The 18,603-nt window shown below is 49.9% G+C and overlaps 8 protein-coding genes across 11 annotated transcripts; 5 read left to right on the forward strand and 3 right to left on the reverse strand.

The window, feature by feature from the left end:
• Nucleotides 1-935: 935 nt before the first annotated feature.
• Nucleotides 936-2,012, forward strand: ABB37_04161 (hypothetical protein; the record flags this gene model as incomplete). Its single annotated transcript, XM_015801741.1, has 1 exon — nucleotides 936-2,012. The coding sequence occupies one exon, from the start codon at nucleotides 936-938 to the stop codon at nucleotides 2,010-2,012; it is 1,077 nt and encodes a 358-aa protein (XP_015660361.1).
• Nucleotides 2,013-3,783: 1,771 nt separating this feature from the next.
• ABB37_04162 (putative pteridin transporter) lies at nucleotides 3,784-5,874 on the reverse strand (the record flags this gene model as incomplete). Its single annotated transcript, XM_015801742.1, has 1 exon — nucleotides 3,784-5,874. Exon 1 carries the CDS (start codon nucleotides 5,773-5,775, stop codon nucleotides 3,784-3,786), a length of 1,992 nt encoding a protein of 663 aa, XP_015660362.1. The 5' UTR covers nucleotides 5,776-5,874.
• Nucleotides 5,875-7,109: 1,235 nt separating this feature from the next.
• Nucleotides 7,110-8,809, reverse strand: ABB37_04163 (phosphate-Repressible Phosphate Permease-like protein; the record flags this gene model as incomplete). Its single annotated transcript, XM_015801743.1, has 1 exon — nucleotides 7,110-8,809. The coding sequence occupies exon 1, from the start codon at nucleotides 8,601-8,603 to the stop codon at nucleotides 7,110-7,112; it is 1,494 nt and encodes a 497-aa protein (XP_015660363.1). The 5' UTR covers nucleotides 8,604-8,809.
• A 355-nt stretch (nucleotides 8,810-9,164) lies between these two features.
• On the reverse strand, nucleotides 9,165-11,142 carry ABB37_04164 (hypothetical protein; the record flags this gene model as incomplete). 2 transcript variants are annotated; one of them, XM_015801745.1, is made up of 1 exon in its annotated part: nucleotides 9,165-11,142. In XM_015801745.1, exon 1 carries the CDS (start codon nucleotides 10,710-10,712, stop codon nucleotides 9,165-9,167), a length of 1,548 nt encoding a protein of 515 aa, XP_015660365.1. In that variant the 5' UTR covers nucleotides 10,713-11,142. The 2 variants fall into 2 exon arrangements, with proteins under 2 accessions (XP_015660365.1, XP_015660364.1); XM_015801744.1 differs by having other exon boundaries at nucleotides 9,165-11,137.
• Nucleotides 11,143-11,910: 768 nt separating this feature from the next.
• ABB37_04165 (hypothetical protein) lies at nucleotides 11,911-12,403 on the forward strand (the record flags this gene model as incomplete). Its single annotated transcript, XM_015801746.1, has 1 exon — nucleotides 11,911-12,403. The coding sequence occupies exon 1, from the start codon at nucleotides 12,032-12,034 to the stop codon at nucleotides 12,401-12,403; it is 372 nt and encodes a 123-aa protein (XP_015660366.1). The 5' UTR covers nucleotides 11,911-12,031.
• Nucleotides 12,404-13,217: 814 nt separating this feature from the next.
• Nucleotides 13,218-14,063, forward strand: ABB37_04166 (protoporphyrinogen oxidase-like protein; the record flags this gene model as incomplete). 2 transcript variants are annotated; one of them, XM_015801747.1, is made up of 1 exon in its annotated part: nucleotides 13,218-14,063. In XM_015801747.1, exon 1 carries the CDS (start codon nucleotides 13,368-13,370, stop codon nucleotides 14,061-14,063), a length of 696 nt encoding a protein of 231 aa, XP_015660367.1. In that variant the 5' UTR covers nucleotides 13,218-13,367. The 2 variants fall into 2 exon arrangements, with proteins under 2 accessions (XP_015660367.1, XP_015660368.1); XM_015801748.1 differs by having other exon boundaries at nucleotides 13,233-14,063.
• Nucleotides 14,064-14,530: 467 nt separating this feature from the next.
• ABB37_04167 (coproporphyrinogen III oxidase) lies at nucleotides 14,531-15,572 on the forward strand (the record flags this gene model as incomplete). The annotated part of the gene is made up of 1 exon (XM_015801749.1): nucleotides 14,531-15,572. The coding sequence occupies exon 1, from the start codon at nucleotides 14,664-14,666 to the stop codon at nucleotides 15,570-15,572; it is 909 nt and encodes a 302-aa protein (XP_015660369.1). The 5' UTR covers nucleotides 14,531-14,663.
• Nucleotides 15,573-15,847: 275 nt separating this feature from the next.
• Nucleotides 15,848-18,157, forward strand: ABB37_04168 (putative pteridine transporter; the record flags this gene model as incomplete). 2 transcript variants are annotated; one of them, XM_015801750.1, is made up of 1 exon in its annotated part: nucleotides 15,848-18,157. In XM_015801750.1, the coding sequence occupies exon 1, from the start codon at nucleotides 16,178-16,180 to the stop codon at nucleotides 18,155-18,157; it is 1,980 nt and encodes a 659-aa protein (XP_015660370.1). In that variant the 5' UTR covers nucleotides 15,848-16,177. The 2 variants fall into 2 exon arrangements, with proteins under 2 accessions (XP_015660370.1, XP_015660371.1); XM_015801751.1 differs by having other exon boundaries at nucleotides 15,852-18,157.
• Between the last annotated feature and the right edge of the window lie 446 nt (nucleotides 18,158-18,603).

The raw sequence follows: 18,603 nt of genomic DNA on the forward strand, positions 1-18,603 counted from the left end.
GTGGATTTACATCGCGTTTCACCGATGCGATCCGGTAGATCAGGTGGTTGTCTCCCACCATCGCTCTACCGCTATCTTCTCCGACTTCACGGTAGTCCGTTGGCGCCTCCGTGTCCAGTCTCATCTGCGGACCCACGGCACTCAAGGTTCGGAGATGTCGGGTGATGAACTGCTGGCCCATGAAACTCATCACTTGCGACAAAACGTCGCCGTACAGACGCGACAGCGATGCACGAACATCGGCATCTGCGGCGTTGTAGGGAAGAGTTGCGTTAACGTCCGCCACGTGGCTTGCGTAGTTCACGTATAGTTGTGCCATCACTTGTGTGCGTGTCTGTGTGTGTGGTCTCTGTTCGTGGGTCAGCTTGAGGATGGAGGGAAAGGTGTGAACGATGACGGCTTCTTTCTTTATCTGCAACGATACACCCAGAGAAAAAGTCTCCTGCCAGGTCTTGGCGAGATCCTCCGGAGGACTGTGGGAGGGACAAACGGAAATAAAAACTGCGACTGCTGAGCAGCCGCAAAAAATAGCGAAGAAGAAAAAGGAAAGCGTAAAGGCTGAAGCGTTTACTTGGGAGAGGAAAAGAGAGAAAAGTAGAAGAAAAGGTTTGCAAAAAAAAGATGGTGGTGCCACTGTCAGCGTCTCGGTCGCTGAAAGCTTTGCGGCAAAGCGAAAGGGTTCGTGTCTGTCCGTACAAGGGCTGTTGAAGCTCTACAATCGTTGCTACACTAAAGATGAGAATCGCTGAAACCAGTTTTTGAAAAGGGCTTTGGATGTACGTCACGTAGCTCTCGTATTCGCCGTACGGCGGCGAGAAGTACTCGAGTGCGTCGTTGCCGAAGACGCAGCCATCCCCCAGAACCAGCGGTGTTAGTTAGACCCCTCGGGAAGCCACCCGGCGGCGACGATACCAGTCGTCCGTGACGCGTCCGCCATGGCCTCGCCCGCCGGCGAGGTGAGGGGGGCGCGTCGTGCGGGGCCAACCCGCTCTCGCTCGGCCGCATCGGCGGCTGGTGCGGCGGCCGGGGCCGGTGGGCCCGCGCGGGCGGTTTCGCGCCAAAGGCTTGCGGAGTCGCTGTGGTGGGCGGATCGGTGCGGGCTGCCGCTGACTGTCACCGTCGGCAATGAGCGCAGAGACGTGCTGGCGTCTCTCACGGATCGTGTGCGAGACCGAGTGGAGGAGCTGCGCATTGAAGTCAACACAGAAGCTGCGAGCGTGCAGGACCCCGCGTTGGCGTCCGACGGTCAGTGCGGCAACTTTCTCTGTGCGCTTTTGACGTTTCCACACGTGACAAAACTGTCAATTGTGTGCAGTAAAACTGACGTTACTTCTCGTGAAACTCGTGACGTGAATCACACCCTACGCGTTGCAGCAGAGATGCCAATTAGCGAGATATGCGTTCGTGGTTTTATGGAGCTGACGGATCTCTCTGTGCTGGCGGGATCGCAGCACCTTCAACATTTGACAGTCACCCATTGTGGAATACAGTCGGTTTCTGACTTGGTGAGCTGTCCTATGCTCACAGAACTCGATGTCTCCCACAATCAACACCTCCAGACTCTTTCAGGTCTCGCAAGCGCACCGCGCCTCAAAACTCTGATCGCAACGGATTGTGATATACGAAACTTAGACGGCCTTGGCAGCTGTCCCAACCTGTGCAAGCTTGACGCGTGCAGCAACGAATGTTTAGAGAGTACTCGCGGCCTTGCTGGTGCGCCAAGCCTCGAGAAACTTTTCGTGAACTGTTGCAATGGACTGCGCAATGTTGAAGGCCTTGCGAGCTGTCCGCTGCTTACGGAGCTCGACGTACAGTTTGACACTGAGTTAGAAGGATTTGACGGACTCGCTGGTGCTCCGTCGCTTAGGACAATCAATGCGAATGGATGTGGGTTGCGCAGCGTAGATGGGCTCAACCAGTGCCCACAACTCAGCGAGATCGATATCTCCGAAAATGGAGCCTTGGAGGACCTTAGCGGCCTTGCTGGGGCACCGCGTCTTGAGCGAATTTAGAAGAGAAGGTCTCTTTCTGATTTTGATTAGTGCCGACGAGGGCAGATAACGGATACAAGCTAGACAGGTTAACCGAAATAAAGAGAAAGAATAACCTACACCCTACAAATCATCACCTACCAACAGGTCAAACCTTTACATGTGAACTACATAAATTTATCTTTCTTGGTTTTACAACACACTGTAAATATCATTAGTTAAATATATGCAAAGAAAACAAACTATTCAACAGACTCTACGAAGTGGGTAGCCCGCCTTACGCTTCCCCGCTGGGTGGGCGAGGAGTTCAGGGTTGGGCGGGTGGGAAAAACTAAAAGATGGAAGAACTGCTGAATTCTAGCAGTTGAGAAAGAGAATACAAGAAAAGGGGAAAAGAGAGAGGTAGGATGAATAATTCTTCAGGCTAGGTCATTCTATTCGCAAGCTCCAAGAAAAGAAAAGTGGTGAGACGAAAAAAAAAAGATGTTAACAGCGAAACGAGAGGAGTAGGGAAAACAAGCGTCCTTGCCTCAATTACGCATTGGAAGCAGTCCCATCACCTTTGGTTGCGGAGGAAACAACAGAACCTAATAAACAGAAGTCGACAAACCTGAATTTGGTGTTGTGTGTTATTCTGCACCGCGATGGCGCCACTGGAGCTGTGAGAGCATCCCCTCTTTGACTGTTCAACGTCTTAACCACGTGAATGCTTTCTGCACTAATGAGGCTAAACGTGTTATCAACTTTTTAATCAATGAATTTAGAGTGCACAACTTTTACTTTTCCGCGTGTACAACAAATGAGAAAAAGAAAGACGTGCATTTGTACCGTTCGGGAACTGAAACATAAAAACTAAAAAAGCAAGGTTTCCAGAAGAAAGAGGTCAGAGGCACAACAAAACAGCGAGGATACATCGCATCGCAGTCCACACGCGTGTTCAGTTTTGTTCATCCGCGCCTGCTCAGCTGACTGTTTTCCGGTTCGATACTTTACAGGGAAAAAAGTTCTCTGGAGCCTCACGATTGCCAGTGTGCTTTCGTCGCATAATTAAACTGCGATGTGCCGGAATTCTCACAGCGGCTACTCGAAAGGGAGTCAGCAAGGTTAGCGTACGCAACCTACAAGTGAGCAACAGCAGAATGTATCGGCACACATGCTTTTAGCACCACATGTAAAAAAAAAAGTTCCATTAACTAAGAAAAGCCAAAGGAAAACGAATTATAGATGTGATGTTTGGACGTTTGCATCCTTCCGCGACCTCAGGCAAGCAAAAAAAAAAAAGACAATAACCAAGGAGCTCAACGTCAAAAGCGTTTTTTTTTTCTTGGAAAGAATTACAAAAATGTAAAGAAAGGAGGTTTTACAGATTCACGCGTTGTCTCCACTCTCCAAGTTCTTAGATGAAACTAGACACACACAAAAAAAAAACGTTTTGATTAATTCATTTTTAAAACAAAATATTTTACCTTTATATATGTTAGCAATCAATTGACAGCGTGTTCATATACAGCAGCAGGCGAGCACCCGTTGAACACGCCGAGTGAAGTGTCACTTCTTATTTTGAAAAAAAGCTTTTTGTGCTTAGGTAAACGGTTTAATCCGCTGTCACCGCAGAAGATCTTTTAAGTTAAAAAAAAGGGAGAAGTAGCAAAAATAGGTTCTAGTACATACATGTATCGTACGGTAGGGTTTGTGTGCCTGCCACTCAAACTTGTCATTCCTTAATAACGAACAAGATGTGTCGAAACGAAAGCACGCGCGAAGAGACCAATAGTTGTTGCGCATTTCTTGCTTAAGACTGCTCCTCCGAGGCGATGACCGAGTTCGGTGCCGCAGCGGGTGTGTTGGACGTGGCGTCGAACTTGTTCAGCCACTTCTGAAAGATGGACAGGGCTTCCACATCCTTCGGATCGACGGGGTCGCAGATGCGGGCAGCGGGAATCAGGACAAACACCAGCGGGAGGGCGAGGAAAGGCGTGATGAGGTGACCGGTGACAATGAGCCAGCGTAGGTTGCTGAAGTCGCATGGGACGTCGGAACGGATCGGCCACACCGTCTCCATCAAAACCGCGGCAATCGCGGACGACGTCGAACACCCCAAGTTGCTGAAGCTCGCCAGGATGGCAAACATCGTGCTCTCGCAGCCTTTCGGACACATACGGGAGATCAGCATGTTCAGCGGCATGAAGTTCAGCATGTAGCACACCTGGTACACAACAGCATCGCCCATGATGTACATCGCGTGATCTGGAATGCCGATGTACAGGTTCCAGCGCTCGACCATGATGATGTCGAACACGCTTGCAAAGATCTGAATCACCATTGTGAGACCAACACTAACCCGGTAGCTCTGCTTCGAGAAGATGCGCGAGAACATGTACACACCGAAGAGACCGGCAACGTTGCCGATGACCGCGCCGACGGTGTTGTAGAACGTCTGCGAGAAGTGGGGGCCATCAGGAAGACAGTCTGCGTCTGCCATGTAGAAGTTGTCCGTCGCACCGGTAATAATGATGTAGGAGAGATTCTGGCACCACCCGTAGAGGTTTGCCTTCATGATCGTCACCGGGATGCAGAGGAAGCCGGTGGAGCACAGCACGACAGAGATCGCCACGCAGCCGTACAGCAGCTGATAGGTCGTGCCGATGACGCTGAGAATGGTCAAGGCGACGGCACTCATAGTGAGGATGGCACCGTACATGGCGACGGAGGTGTTGCGTAAGATGACTTCTTTATTCACGCCAAAAATGCCGCACATGCACGTGGGCACCTCGAAGTCAACGTTCATCTCCTCCTCCTCTTGTGTCTCGTTGTCCAGCTCACCAAACTGAACCAGCTCGTTCGGGCCGTCTTCCTGAAAACTGAATGCGCTGTCAAACGGCGGCGGAACCTTCTCGTTGTCCGGTGCGTTGCCATGCACGTCCTTGCTATTGTTAAAGGGCTCCAGGTCCGTCTCCCGCTTCTTTAATGCCTCCTGTTTCAGCAGAAACGCGTGATCCTCGCGGCGCTCCACGACGTTCTTCTTCTCACCGTACCAGTTGAAGAGGAAGAAGAACACACACACCGCCTGCAAAGCGGCGGAGAGGAAGATGCCGATGGTAGGACGGCCAGAGTCCGACAGCGGTCCCTGGATGGCTGGGGCGACAATCTGACCTATCAGGACCAAAGCCCAGATCCACGAAATGAGATCGGCACCCGGGACAGGTTGGCGTTTGATCAGGCGGCTGTAGTGGCCTTCCGACATCACATCGGTGTTGGCAATGCAGAAAGTGGATAGAAAGATCATCGCACCTGCGATCCCGGCGCTTGACTCTTTAAATGGCAACACGCCGAACACCACAGTGCACACGGCTCCGGCGATGCACGAGAGCGCCATGTACCACCGCTTCGTGTAGCCAAAGAAGGAGAAGGTGTCGCTGAGAACGGCGGAGAGCGGCTTGATGGAGAAGCCCATGGAGCTGATGCCATACATGCGCTGGTACACCTCCGTCGTGACACCGTACTTCTTCATGAACATCGCGTACTGGGCGGTCGTCAGCAACGTCTTGCCGATGCCTTTGTTGAGAATGTAGACGATGCCCAGCGATGTCACGCACTTGGGTCCGAAAGGCTCCACTGCGTTGCCGAAGATGGGGATCGCCCTTGTGCACGGAACGACGGAGAAAAGCGCTGCGGAGTCAGGGTGGACATAGCCGGGCTCATCAATTGCCGGCTGGCGAGCCAAAGTTGGCATGCCGACGTCATCGCCGCCCACGATGTTGCCAACAGCAGCCTCAGTTGTCATGGCGTACAAAGGGAATGAAAGTAAGAAGGGGGAAAATGAGTTGTTTTGAGGGTCGCAGAAAGACCAAGGTAAAAAGTGCTTCGTCCTTGTCTTGTTAGCTTTACGGTGACCCAATGATAAATGAGAGAAGTAGATGAATAACGGTACAGAGGAAGAGAAGTAACGGCGTTAAGCACGACGAAGAAAGTCTTTCGCTGCGCGCGTTGCAAAGCAACCATTTCTTACTACCAAACATTGTGCCGCGGAGGCAGTGAGCTGACGCAGAAACTGACGGGAGCAGTCGAACTTGCGAAGTTATGGAGATGAGATGAAAAATACATATATACGTTTTTTCTCAAGATAAATTCACTTTATATAACTGAAGAAAAAAGATAAGTAATGAAGACAAATGTTGAGAGGTGCTAAGAAAAGAGAGGAAAAAATGCCACCACATGACAAGTGTAGAAAAGCGACTGCGTTTTGCAACTCATCTCGCTCCTTCAACAACTGTAACTTGACGAAAACATTTTAATATTAAAACCCTTTAAGTGTTAAAAAATTCTTTTTGGTTTTCCGTTCCCAAACAATGTAAAGCAAGACTTGAGTCTGGCGACACAAACGCTAGCCCTAAACATCTTAAGTTCTGCAGTGGTGATGCCGCACCAATGCGATTTGCTCAGCGAATGACAGCAAACGACAGAGGAACGCATGGGACACACCAAACACTGAAAACAACAGTCAGAAAAAAGGCAAAAAAAAGAGAAGTTACTCAAAAAAAACCCTTTTAGAAACCTGATTTTCCTCATATAATTGCGTCTGATTTCATTGCGGAATAGAAAAACAAAGGTAGTTTGAATTACAAGAATGTTCTACTTCGCGCACTTTTCCCTCCGAAGCTCTCTCATTACCACTTTACCGCTTTCGAAGGGTAGAGTTGCCAATGTAGTCAACAAAACATATGGAGAGAGAACGAGCGAATTGGTGTAAAAGAAAAGGCAGCCGCAATTGAGAGACTGAAGCAACTCCCATAGCTGCGGCGAAATAGAATGCTATTGGGATCAGTAACTCTCTGTAGCGATTGCCTCATCCTAACTTCCACTTCTTGTACTTTCTGTGAGTAGCCTTATAAGCGTCACTGCGCAACTTGAGCTGGTTAAAGAAAAAAAAAAGGCAGAGAAGACGCATCATAAAACTGCATGCAGAGTCAGACTGCGGAAAAAAAAGAAAGATAATTCTCACCATTTACACATGGTGCGAGAACGAAACAATGGAAGAAGAGAAAGGGGAGAGGGGAGAAGACAAAAATGTTTATTTAACGAGCCACGTAATGGACCTTGTCGTGCGCCCGCTGACCGCTACAGAGACGGTGCGTTGATACCCTGAGTGAAGAAGGTGGCAGAGATGATGGCGGTGATGACCAGCGTGAACACCCACCCAGCGTACATCTTCAGCACCATCATCCAACGGATGTTGAGGAAGCTCACGTCCACCACGCTGATTCCGACAACACCACCGGTGATGCAGTGTGTGGAGGAGACGGGAATGCCGTAGCCAGAGGCAAACGACACCACCAACGCCGCCGACAGCTCCGCCGAGAAGCCGCGGCTCGGTGTGATGACGGTGAGGTCCTCACCCAGCAGGCGCATCAGGCGCATGCCAAACGTGGCCAGGCCCACCACGATGCCCGCACCACCGAGGCACAACACCCAAATCGGCACAGAGGTGTTCTTCGAAACGTCGCTGCTCTGGTACACCTGGTAGATGGCGGCAAGCGGGCCCACCGCGTTACTGACATCACTGGCGCCGTGTGCAAACGAGGCGCAGATGGCGGTGAAGACCTGCAAGTAGCGAAACACACGCTCGGCGCGCGAGTCGTACACCTGCACCTCGAGCCCGCTCGCACCGGTGATGCGGTTCTCCTGCGGCGCCTCCGCGTCCGAGGACTCCGACTCGGTCACGACATCGCCCGTCACCTCCTTCGGCTTGGGAGCCTCCTCCAACGCAGTCGGCTCGCGCTTAAGTCCATCCTCAATGTTGTTCTCAGCGCCGTTCGGCTGCTCTGATGCCGCCGCAAGCGCGCGTGCCTCGTCACGTGCCACCAGGCGCTTCAAGAGAGGAATGAAGGCACAGGAGATCAGACCCGCGCAGCCACCGATGCACGCGGCGACGCAGGCGGCCTTGTCGACCGACCAGTGGAGACGCTTTGACGCACCTTTGTAGAGGACGAAGAAGGACTCCAGGAAAAACGCGACGGCGACAATGATGGGCAGGGTATACATGGCACGCTTCGCCGCATTCGCAGGGCGGAGCACAAAGAAGCGTACGGTGCCGTACACGAGAGCAGACACCGCACCAGTGAGCAGAGGCGAAATGAACCACGACGCAATAATCGGCGCAACACCGCTGACAAACGGGAAGTCGTCCTTCCTCGCGGCCCAGTTTACCGCGTCTCCACCACCGAAGACGAGCGCAAAGCCGAGCACACCACCGCAGATGCTGTGCGTCGACGACACGGGGAGGCGCAGCCAGGTGGCGACGGCAAGCCAGCAGAAGGCCGCCCCACACGCGCAGAGCATGCCGTACATGAAAACGTAAGGCTTGCCCTTAAAGTCGCCGGGATTAGCGATGCCGCCCGAAATCGTGGAGGTCACCTCGCCGCCAAGCGAGACGGAGCCAGCAAACTCGCAAATTGAGGCGAGAATAACAATCTGAGAGAAGGTGAGAATCCTGGCGCCGTAGGTGGTGCCGAAAGCGTTCGCCAAGTCGTTCATCCCGACGCCGGCGCCGGTGAGAAACGACACGAAGGCGCCGACGACCACAATCCACAGGTAGGGGTTGATGTCTGCCATTGTTCTGTATTTGCAGATGCTGTTCGTATGTAATGAATTGACAGGTACAGACCTTTTTATGATCAATGTGCAGAGAAAAGAGAAGATTTAATTATGTATATGCAGTTTTTCTTCTGTTAGTTCGAGCTGTGTGCGTTCAGAGAAATTAGAAATACGTGGCTCTTTAATGCTAAGTAATCGATTATATAGAAAAAACAGAGATAATCTTTCTCATGCAAAATTTACACAGTGAAAAAAAAAAAGGAGATAGTAATAGTTTGTGTGTAGCGCGAAGCACCATTATCACCAAAAGCTCTTAAGAACATGTGAATTTCCATTGAACACAATAGAGGATAGGCTTACTGGGCATCCCGGTGTACTCCAAACCTTTATTCAGATGAGACTTTCCATTTCACAGAAAATGTTCAACATATTGCTTGAGTTTTCTCAGCGCAGAATATATATTTCCTTTTGCGCAGAATCATAATTAAAAGTCAGTGTTCTAGCCGACATACAAAGAGAGAGCTATATATTGATTGCATACGTCTATATCTACACTGCTGATGCTTTACGATGGCGAATTCATTTCAAAAAATGAGAAAGCCCAGCTGGTACATGCGCAATATTTTTACACCGCGTTAAGTCAAGTACTTTTAGATGCTGACACGTTTCCAAGCCTCTTACGTCGCAAACACCGCTGCCCTTCGCATAAACTTTACATAGAGACGGTGCTTCCGCAAGGGGAGAAAGAGAGTGGAGATGATCGCAATGATTGAAGTAAACGTATTGCAGCGTTTTGCATGAATTAAGGCCCTCTATCACCCGCACACCGCTGCAGGCAGCCTTGACGGTGTGTAAAAAGGGAGCTCCGCTAACGGGTGAGATATCCTCTAAATCACTGCTCCAGCTGACATCCAGCTCGCTTAGAAACGGACAGGCTGCCAAGCCGCTGATGTTCCGCACTGCACTGCCTGAGACGCAGAGGATGCGTAGCTGTGGCGCACCACATAATGGCGAGAGATCGAATAAACGATCGCAGTTGCTGAAGTCAACAGAATCGAGCACCGGGCAGGAGCTAAGACCGTCCAGTGAACACACACCGCTTCCAGAGGCAACGATTTTGCTTAAATTTGAGCAATTGGCCAAACTTGATAAAGTTGTGAGATCTCTGCACCACGGCACAAATATACACTCCAAAGTCTTTGAAGAAGCGAAATTGGGCAGCTCCGACAGTGCAACTTCAATAATAACGGCTTTACGAAGATGAGCAATTTCTGTGATGCTCGCGACGTTTCTCAGCGAAGAGGAATGAACGCTTATGAGCTCTAGGCGAGGGCACTGCAAAAGGGCGGAAATGCTTAGCAGTTCGGTGCTGGACACATACAATTGTCGAAGACAGCACGCTGAGTCAAGTTGACTCACATCAAGCCATCCCATTGTCCCGTGTATGTGTAACTCTTCTACATGCGGCACAGTGCGTAACACTTGGAGGTGTGCAATTGAGAAATTGCGCAGACGAAGTGTTTGAAGTCGTAATAACTTCGACGGCGCGGTGGCAAGTGAGACAAAGGCAGCAGCTGACAGCGCTAGCTCCTGCAAAACTGGAACTAGCTTGTCTGAAACCGTCACAGAGGTCAGTGCGTCACCTCCCACAATTCTGCAGATTTTTGCGTCACCGAGTTCTGTAAGATCGACGTCTCCTATTAGAAATCCTAAGTCTAGACAGATTGGAAGAGCACAGCGGCAGAGCCACCACAAAATTGGCTTCAAGGCCGCAGCTACAGTTTCAATACCAAACGGCTTTATCACACTCACAAGCTGATCATCTTTCCACGCGAGTGTCACAAACACATTGCTGCTGAATCTGCTCTCGAGGAGTTCCGCGAATAACCGTGCTCGTGGGTGAGACGCCAAGAACGCCAAATTACTGCGCGTCCCATAAATCTGCACGATTTGGGCAACAGGATCGCAACGCTCCAAAAGCAGACTCTGCTGCACGCTGCCTTTCTGTAAGCTGTTGTTCTGTGCGGTGGCTGAATGTCGATGCCAGTCTTCAAATTCTTTGAGAAGCGCTGTCAGAATGGACGCGCAAGATGTTGATCTTGGCCTTTCTGTTGACGTGACGTCCATCACTAGAGCGCGTGATTGCTAATGAAAAGGCGTTCTGCTTGGTTCAACGCGGCTGCCACAGGTTGTGGTAAAGGCAAGAAAAAAGAACTGAACTTATAATTGAGTTTCAAGTAAGATGGAACAGCAGTGAAGTATTTTGAACGCGCTGTATTTGCTTACGCGCAAAAAAAAAAAGAAATTCCAACTGATGCGGTTAAAATCGCAAGGATGTGCTGAGTCTCTCTTGAGATTGATTACTGGAGCGAGCACTGCGACGGAAAAGCAGCCCTGCGGGTTTGCTGCAAAGGGCAGCTGTGAAGCCGTGGGAATGGCTCACCACTACCGCGAACTTTTTGCGGTTGAATAGATTCGTTGATTTCTGGTGGAAATCCCTCTACTCTTCTGCAATCTGACAGCAATTTCGTGTGAGTCGAAAGGGGCGTTGCTTGGCTTGTGAGATGAACAAGAAGAAGAGGGGCGGAGAAGGGACAAGGAGTAGAAGCAAGGGAATCAGAAGAGAGCGGGGAGGGGGCAGGGTAACAACTGGTATCTCTTTGCATCAAAAATACTGTAGAAGTTTCCTTTCTGCTGATGAAGAAAGAAAAACGTAGTACGCTTGAATAAAACTCCTTTCGGACTCAAATTCATGACTCCAATCTTAGGAGGAACTTTTTGCATTGACATGTATCATGGAGCTACTCCCACCGTATTGAAACTAACACGGTTCGAAGACTTCTATCAATCTTCTTCACATTCGTTTCTACTGTGGTTCATGGTTCTTGAACTGAATAACCCACACCCTACAAATCATCACCTACCAACAGGTCAAACCTTTACATGAGAATTACATAAATTTATCTTTCTTGGTTTTACAACACACTGTAAATATCAATAGTTAAATACATGCAAAGAAAACAAACTATTCAACAGACTCTACGAAGTGGGTAGCCCGCCTTACGCTTCCCCGCTGGGTGAATGGGGAGTTCAGGGTTGGGCGGGTGGGAAAAACTAAAAGATGGAAGAACTGCTGAATTCTAGCAGTTGAGAAAGAGAATACAAGAAAAGGGGAAAAGAGAGAGGTAGGATGAATAATTCTTCAGGCTAGGTCATTCTATTCGCAAGCTCCAAGAAAATGGAGCTCCCTAACTGTCTCTTAAGTTCTTCTTTATCTCGCTGTTCTTCTTCTCTGTTCCCTTTTTGCGATACAACCTACGCACTTAGCAATTCTTCCATTTCTTTTGCACATTTCTTTAGCATTCAAAGCAGCAAACACTCGCACAATCCAACAAACTTGCAGAAAAAAAAACACAAAATATCTCCCCTCCGAACTTTCCTTCGCAATGCCGTCCTCTGCTGTTGACAAGTCTATCCGCGTCTACTACCGCGGTAACAAGTACGACATTCCTGAGGAGTTTGCCACCCGGATGCATCCTGGTGGAAAAGACATCCTGATGCGCTACAAGGACAGCGACATCACGGAAGACTTCGAGAAGACGCGGCATACCGTGGACGCTGTTGTGATGTTAAATTCATGGACTGCTGGCAGTGTTGACTACGCCATTCCCATGAAATCAGTGTCGATATTTGAATCTGACAACGGGTGCGAAGAAACAGAGACGAAGGAAAGCGAGAAGACGAAACGCTGGAATTGCCTCGCGATAGCGTTCGGCATCGCATCGATCGTTGCAGCCATGCAGATGAGAAAACACTAAAAATATCATAGTACTGATTCTGTTTTGCTTTTTTGTTTTTGTTTCTACTATCAGTTCAATATACGCGCAATCCATTTTTTTCTTGTATTACTCGCGTGAACTTGAAAATAGGTTGTTCTGGAGCGAAAAGCTTCTCAACTTATCCCTCGACCCCTCTCACTGTAACGCTCTCCTTATAAATTGTTTGTGGAGCACTTTTATTCCTTCATGACACCTGTTTGTGTTTGTAAATCCTATCTTTTCTTTTCTGTTGATTTTCAGTATGCACGAAGTCTGTGCTTCATATATTTTCTTTATGTTCCAACTGTTCTTTTTCGGCAAGACGTACATGCTGTTCGCATATAACTTTTTTATTGTTTAAGCTGTGATTACTGGCGTAGCAAAAAAAAAAATAGGAAGAAAAACACTGGTTCACAAAGGAAAACGGCTCACTTATATACAAGCAAATTCATTCGCGCACAGCAATGCGAAAGTGCTGTTCACATTGTTGTTGGCGCAGTTCTTAATGCTTTCAGTAACATCAGGTTGTTTTTCTTGCGCAAAAAGAACGATAGTATCTTGTGACGAAATTAATGGCAGTTTGAAAGCCTCAACTGTGCATTTCTCTCGGGTATTTGTTCAAGGATTGCAATGATCCAAGTTCAGTGAAGCACCTCGAGTAGATGAAAGAACATCTCATCTGTTTTCTTAAAATGCTCGATGACACTTCCTCACGCTTTACAATTCGTTTTTCACTTGCGCGTTTTATTTCCCGTTGAAATTAATATATACCTTCAACTCGCTGCTTTCTCGAAATCCAATTACATGGATGCACAGCCACGCCATTGACAGGTTTTACATCATTTCGAATCATTACTGAGCAGGGAGAAATTCAGACAGACGTTTTGCTTACAAAAGGATCTAAGTGCAGAGACGTTTTTTTTTTAGTAGTTTCTTTTCTTACTTGCTACACACTATTTTCGCCATGTCTTCACCGAACGGAAAATACCTGATGTTGTACTCGACAACAGACGGCCACACCAAGACGATCATGGACACGATGGCGAAGCACATTATGGAAGAGGCGAAGGTGCAATGCGATGTGGTTGATATGAGGGACGGGGACAAGTACGAACTCGCCGCGTACGAAAAGGTCATGCTCGGAGCTTCGATCCGGTACGGATTCTTCAGCAGGACGCTGCACACCTACACCACACATCACGTTGACGAGCTGAACTCGATGCCCTCCGCGTTCTTCGGTGTCAACCTTACCGCGAGGAAGACAAGCAAAAACACAGCGATGACAAATGCGTACACGCGCAAATTTCTGGACCAATCGATGTGGGTGCCACAATTATCGGGGGTCTTTGCTGGCGCTCTATGGTATCCGCGGTATAACTTCTTTGATCGAGTGATGATTCAATTTATCATGAAAGTAACCGGCGGTGAGACAAACACAACAAAAGAAATTGTCTACACGGATTGGGATGCGGTTCATAAATTTGCTACCGACTTCGTACAGCTACCGGCGACGGCTATTCCTCGCTCCAAGCCCGCGACCTCAGTGCCGCCAGCGAGTGTTGCAAACTACGATAATGGTGCTCGTGTGGCGCTTGTCGTCGTTGGCATTTCAGCAGCCATTATCTTCGGTCGCCGCCTCATTCTCGCGAAACGGTTTTAGAGCGGCAGCAAGCATGCTTTGCAGATTCGTGAGCTGAGGGAAATACTTACACACATTTTTATCATCTTAGTAGAGTGAAATGCGTTTAAAGGTAATTATGAGGTCTTAATCACGGCCTTTGTAGACCGGTTTCTCTCGTTTTGATCACCCTCGCAAGCACATTATTGTGTAACGTCATCCAACGCTTGCAGCGTGACGAATATCAAAGAAAGCAATGGGCGCAACGTCGCTCAACTTCAAGCTGCCTCGCCTCTTCTGACAACTGCAAGCTGTGTAACCATCACTGCAAGAAAAAGAAGCTCGCTTCTTGTGTATTGCTGCTTGTACTTCAACAGTCTTACATCTGCTGCTGTGCGTAAAACTCAAACATCCTGCGAAGGGGGAAACCTTGTTTTACGCAGCGTTTGTCTGCATTCAGACTCTTAATTTCGCTTCTTTCCTTTCTCTCCCTTCTCGTGGCGATCCGCAGTGTTAACGTTAAATCCGTCAGTCATTTTTTTTTTCTAGCTTCAAACCGTTCGTACACCCGTTTCTCTTTGCGAACCTTCGCCACAACTGTGGTTTCCTCCTTCTTTCGTTGGCGTCAGACTCTACTTCACAATGCCTATTGCGACGGCTGAGGTCAAGCAGTTCCTGCTCAACTTGCAGGACAAGATCTGCCATGCTCTTGAGCAAGCCGACGGCAAGGCAAAGTTTATTGAAGAACAGTGGCATCATGCGGGTGGCGGCGGTGGTGGCCGCACGCGTGTGATCTCCAACGGCGCGGTCATTGAAAAAGGAGGCGTGAACTTTTCGCACGTGTCCGGAAAGGGGCTGCCGCCGTCTGCGACGGAGAAGCGTCCCGACATGGCCGGCTGTGACTTCCAGGCAATGGGCGTCTCGCTGGTCATTCACCCCACCAACCCGCATGTGCCAACCTCGCACGCGAACGTACGCTTGTTTGTGGCCGAGAAGGAAGGCAAGGAACCTGTGTGGTGGTTTGGGGGCGGCTTCGACCTCACTCCGTACTACGCCGTGGAGGAGGACTGCCGCGAGTTCCACCAGGTGGCACACAAGCTGTGCGAGCCGTTTGGTCCCGACGTTTACTCGCGCTTCAAGAAGGGGTGCGACGAGTACTTCTTCATTCCGTACCGCAACGAGGCGCGCGGTATCGGCGGTCTGTTTTTCGACGACCTCAACGAGTGGCCGTTTGAGCAGTGCTTCAAGTTCATTCAGGCTGTGGGGCAGGGCTACATTGACGCCTACATTCCGATTGTGAACCGTCGCAAGAACACACCCTACACGGAGCAGCAGGTGGAGTTTCAGGAATACCGCCGTGGCCGGTACGCGGAGTTCAACCTGGTGATTGATCGCGGCACAAAGTTTGGCCTCCAATCCAACGGCCGCACGGAGTCCATTCTGATGTCGCTGCCGCCACGAGCGCGGTGGGGCTATAACTGGCACCCTGAACCTGGAACGCCCGAGGCACGGCTGACGGAGTACTTCTTGAAGAACCGCGACTGGGTTTAAAACATTACCGACTTTCAATCCTCATAATAAAATAGCAGTAACACTCTAGCGTTGAAACCCAACGTTTTTGAGGTTTTCTAGGTTTTACTTACTCGAAGCACTTGACAAAAATGGTTTCTCAACTACGATGGTATCAGAAGTGGAAAGCTGTCTATGGATTGTTTATTTTCACACTTTCCTACTCGTTGCTACTTTTCCTCTCTCGCTTCTTTTTACACCTTTCCATTATTAACCAAAATATTCCTTTCCCGCTGTCATTGTTACTACGTATTGCAAGTTAGCATCGTCAGTGCTGCACCTCGCTAACTTCATTTGTGCTCTAAAGTTGACAATTTATCTCGCATATCAATTCTTTTTTTCTTTACTTGTTCTAAATCAACGCCTTTTCTTTTTTCTGTCCTTCGGGATTTCTTTTGTTTCATACCTTTTTTCTTCTACGTGCTTTTTCTTTTTGTCAATTCCATAAAATCCACAAAAAAAGCACTCAATTCAACAAAGTTTTCTCCAACGTAACTCTCTAAGCGCAGCACACGCCCATTTAGAAACTTGACTACACATCATTTGTGAGGCAGGTTTCTCTCTTTTCTTTCCCTTCTACCACGCCCATGAGTTCGGGTCAGCAGCACCGAAGCGACGAGGCTGTCGTTGCGGAAGAGCAAGCGGCAGACCTTGTGCGCGATGAGTATGAGCACCCTGAAGCCACGAAGTGGTTCAAAGCTCTTCCATGCTTACGCGGTATTCCATTGTTTGGAGATGTGACGGCCGCGTTCGGGCCTCGCTTTGCGCTTTCGCTGGGTTTCTGTTACACGTTCTCGAAGGGTGCGTCGAGTAGCATCATTAGGCTTTCGCGCCAGCCGATGTTCGTCGGGCGCTACGGGGTTGACGCGGTGCGCTTCCAGCGTCTTTCCAGCATGTACGCCTTCGGCTGGTCTCTGAAGCCGTTCATCGCGGCCCTCACGGACGTCATCGCCTTGCTGGGGTACACGAAGCGGTGGTACATGGCTGTGTCCGCTCTCTTTGGCACCGCCTTCGCACTCGCGTACGCCCTTTTGCCGGCGAAGAAGTCGTCGGCGAACCCCGCCGGCGCCTTCATATTCCTGACGTGCTTGTGCAAAGCGAACATCGACGTGCTGTCGGAGGGGCACTTCAGTCGCTCCATGAAACAGAAGCCAAAGGTTGGCCCAGCTGTGGTGAGCTGGGTGTGGGCGATGACCTTCATTGGCACCGTGATCTCAGCGGCCATGATGGGGCCGTTGTCGGACGTGAAGCTCACCTACGTTGGCGTCATCGTGTCGGCTGGTTTGCAGTTCATCTGCTTCTTCTTCTTCATGTTCAACATGTATGACGAAAAAAAGAACCGCACCAACCGTCGCAAGGATGCGCTGGTGCTGTACCAGGCTCGCAAACACCTCGAGCGCGAGCCGGTTGGCAAGACGGTGCAGGACCAAGTGGTGGACGGCGCAGGCGAACCGGCGGTATATGAAGACGGCACAAACGGCTGCCTCGTCACTGGAGAAGCGAGTCTTGACCGTGACGACGACAGCGACGACGAGTTTGTGGAGCCGCACATCAACTCGTGCCTGCACGGCATCTTTGAGGTGAACGTGGACGTGGCCAAGACGAACTGGAAGCTCATTGTGTACTCGGTGGTGATGACGTGTGGCATCATCGCGATGGTCTGCGTCACCCTGTTCGGCACGAAGTGGCAACTGATGTACGCGTGCATCGTCGTTGCCGCCGTCTTCATCGCCGGTGCCTTCCTCACGCTTCCCCTCGTCATCGCAAAGGCCTCGGTTTTCATTTACTTCGACTCCATTTTGTACCTGCATATTCCCGGTGCGTTGTCCAACTTCTACGTCGCCGCACCCGCATGCCTGCCCGATGGCCCGCACTTCAACTACCTCTTTTACCAAACGGTCGGTTCACTCATCTCGGACTTTGGCGGTGTGTTGGGTGCCATTCTCTTCAACAAATTCTTCTCGCGGCACGGCTACGTGTTCGTATTCATTGCGACGACGATTCTGCGGGTTCTCGGCTCGATCTTCGACCTGATCATCGTGAAGCGCTGGAACATGTACATCGGCATTCCCGACCACGCCATGTACCTCCTTGGCGACTCCATTGTGTACCAGGTGTGCTTCGTTATGTCTCTGATGCCGGCACAGATTCTGATGGCGCGCTTGTGCCCGCGCGGAACGGAGGCGATTGCGTTTTCATTGCTGGCTGGCTTCTCCAGCGCAGGTACCTCGATGTCCCTCACAATCGGCTCGCTCATCATGGAAGGTATCTGGCCCGTCTCCGCGAAGTCGCCGTGCAACTTCAAGAATGTGCCGTGGCTCATCATCACTGGCCATCTCGTGATGCCACTGCTCGTCGTTCCTCTTGCTTTCGTGCTGCTGCCGCGGGCGCGAATTTGCGACCGCGTCGATTTCGATGGCAACGTCATCCGCGAGGAGGCTGATGTCTTTGATGAGCGCACCGCTCCCAGCGAGCACATCGCAGCAAACGCTCCTTCGGCAGCGCAGCACGAGGCACAGAAGAAGGATACGCACGACGACGAGGAAAACCCATCGAAGGTATGGTAAGACAAAGGCACCAATACACACTTTCACACAAGAGAGAAAACCCTTTCTCTCTTTTCACTTTTCCTCTTCGCTGATTGAGTGGCATCGCGTACGGCAAAGTCATATTTGCGCAAAACAGTCTTATAGTGACTACACCTTACGCTTATCACCAGTATATATCCTCTCTTTTCGTTTGTTAACTACCACCTAAGTAGCACGGAGACAATTTCTGGCTCTCGTACTCTCGTTTCCTTTTATTCCCCTCTATTGTTTGTCATAACTCTGTAATGTAACGTTTTTTTTTTCATTTTTGATTCGCTTCGTTTTTCATGTTTCCCTTTCGAAGATTCCCGACGCGCCGCAGCTTCTTCCCCATTTTATGAGCGCTAGTATAGTGGAGGAGCCTGTTCCGTAGAAAAGCTCTAACACTTTCGACCATTTCCTTCTCTTTGGAGTCTACCCGCTAG

The sequence above is a fragment of the Leptomonas pyrrhocoris genome (genome assembly GCF_001293395.1).
Source record: "Leptomonas pyrrhocoris isolate H10 chromosome Unknown, whole genome shotgun sequence".
NCBI classification, from domain to species: Eukaryota; Euglenozoa; class Kinetoplastea; order Trypanosomatida; family Trypanosomatidae; genus Leptomonas; species Leptomonas pyrrhocoris.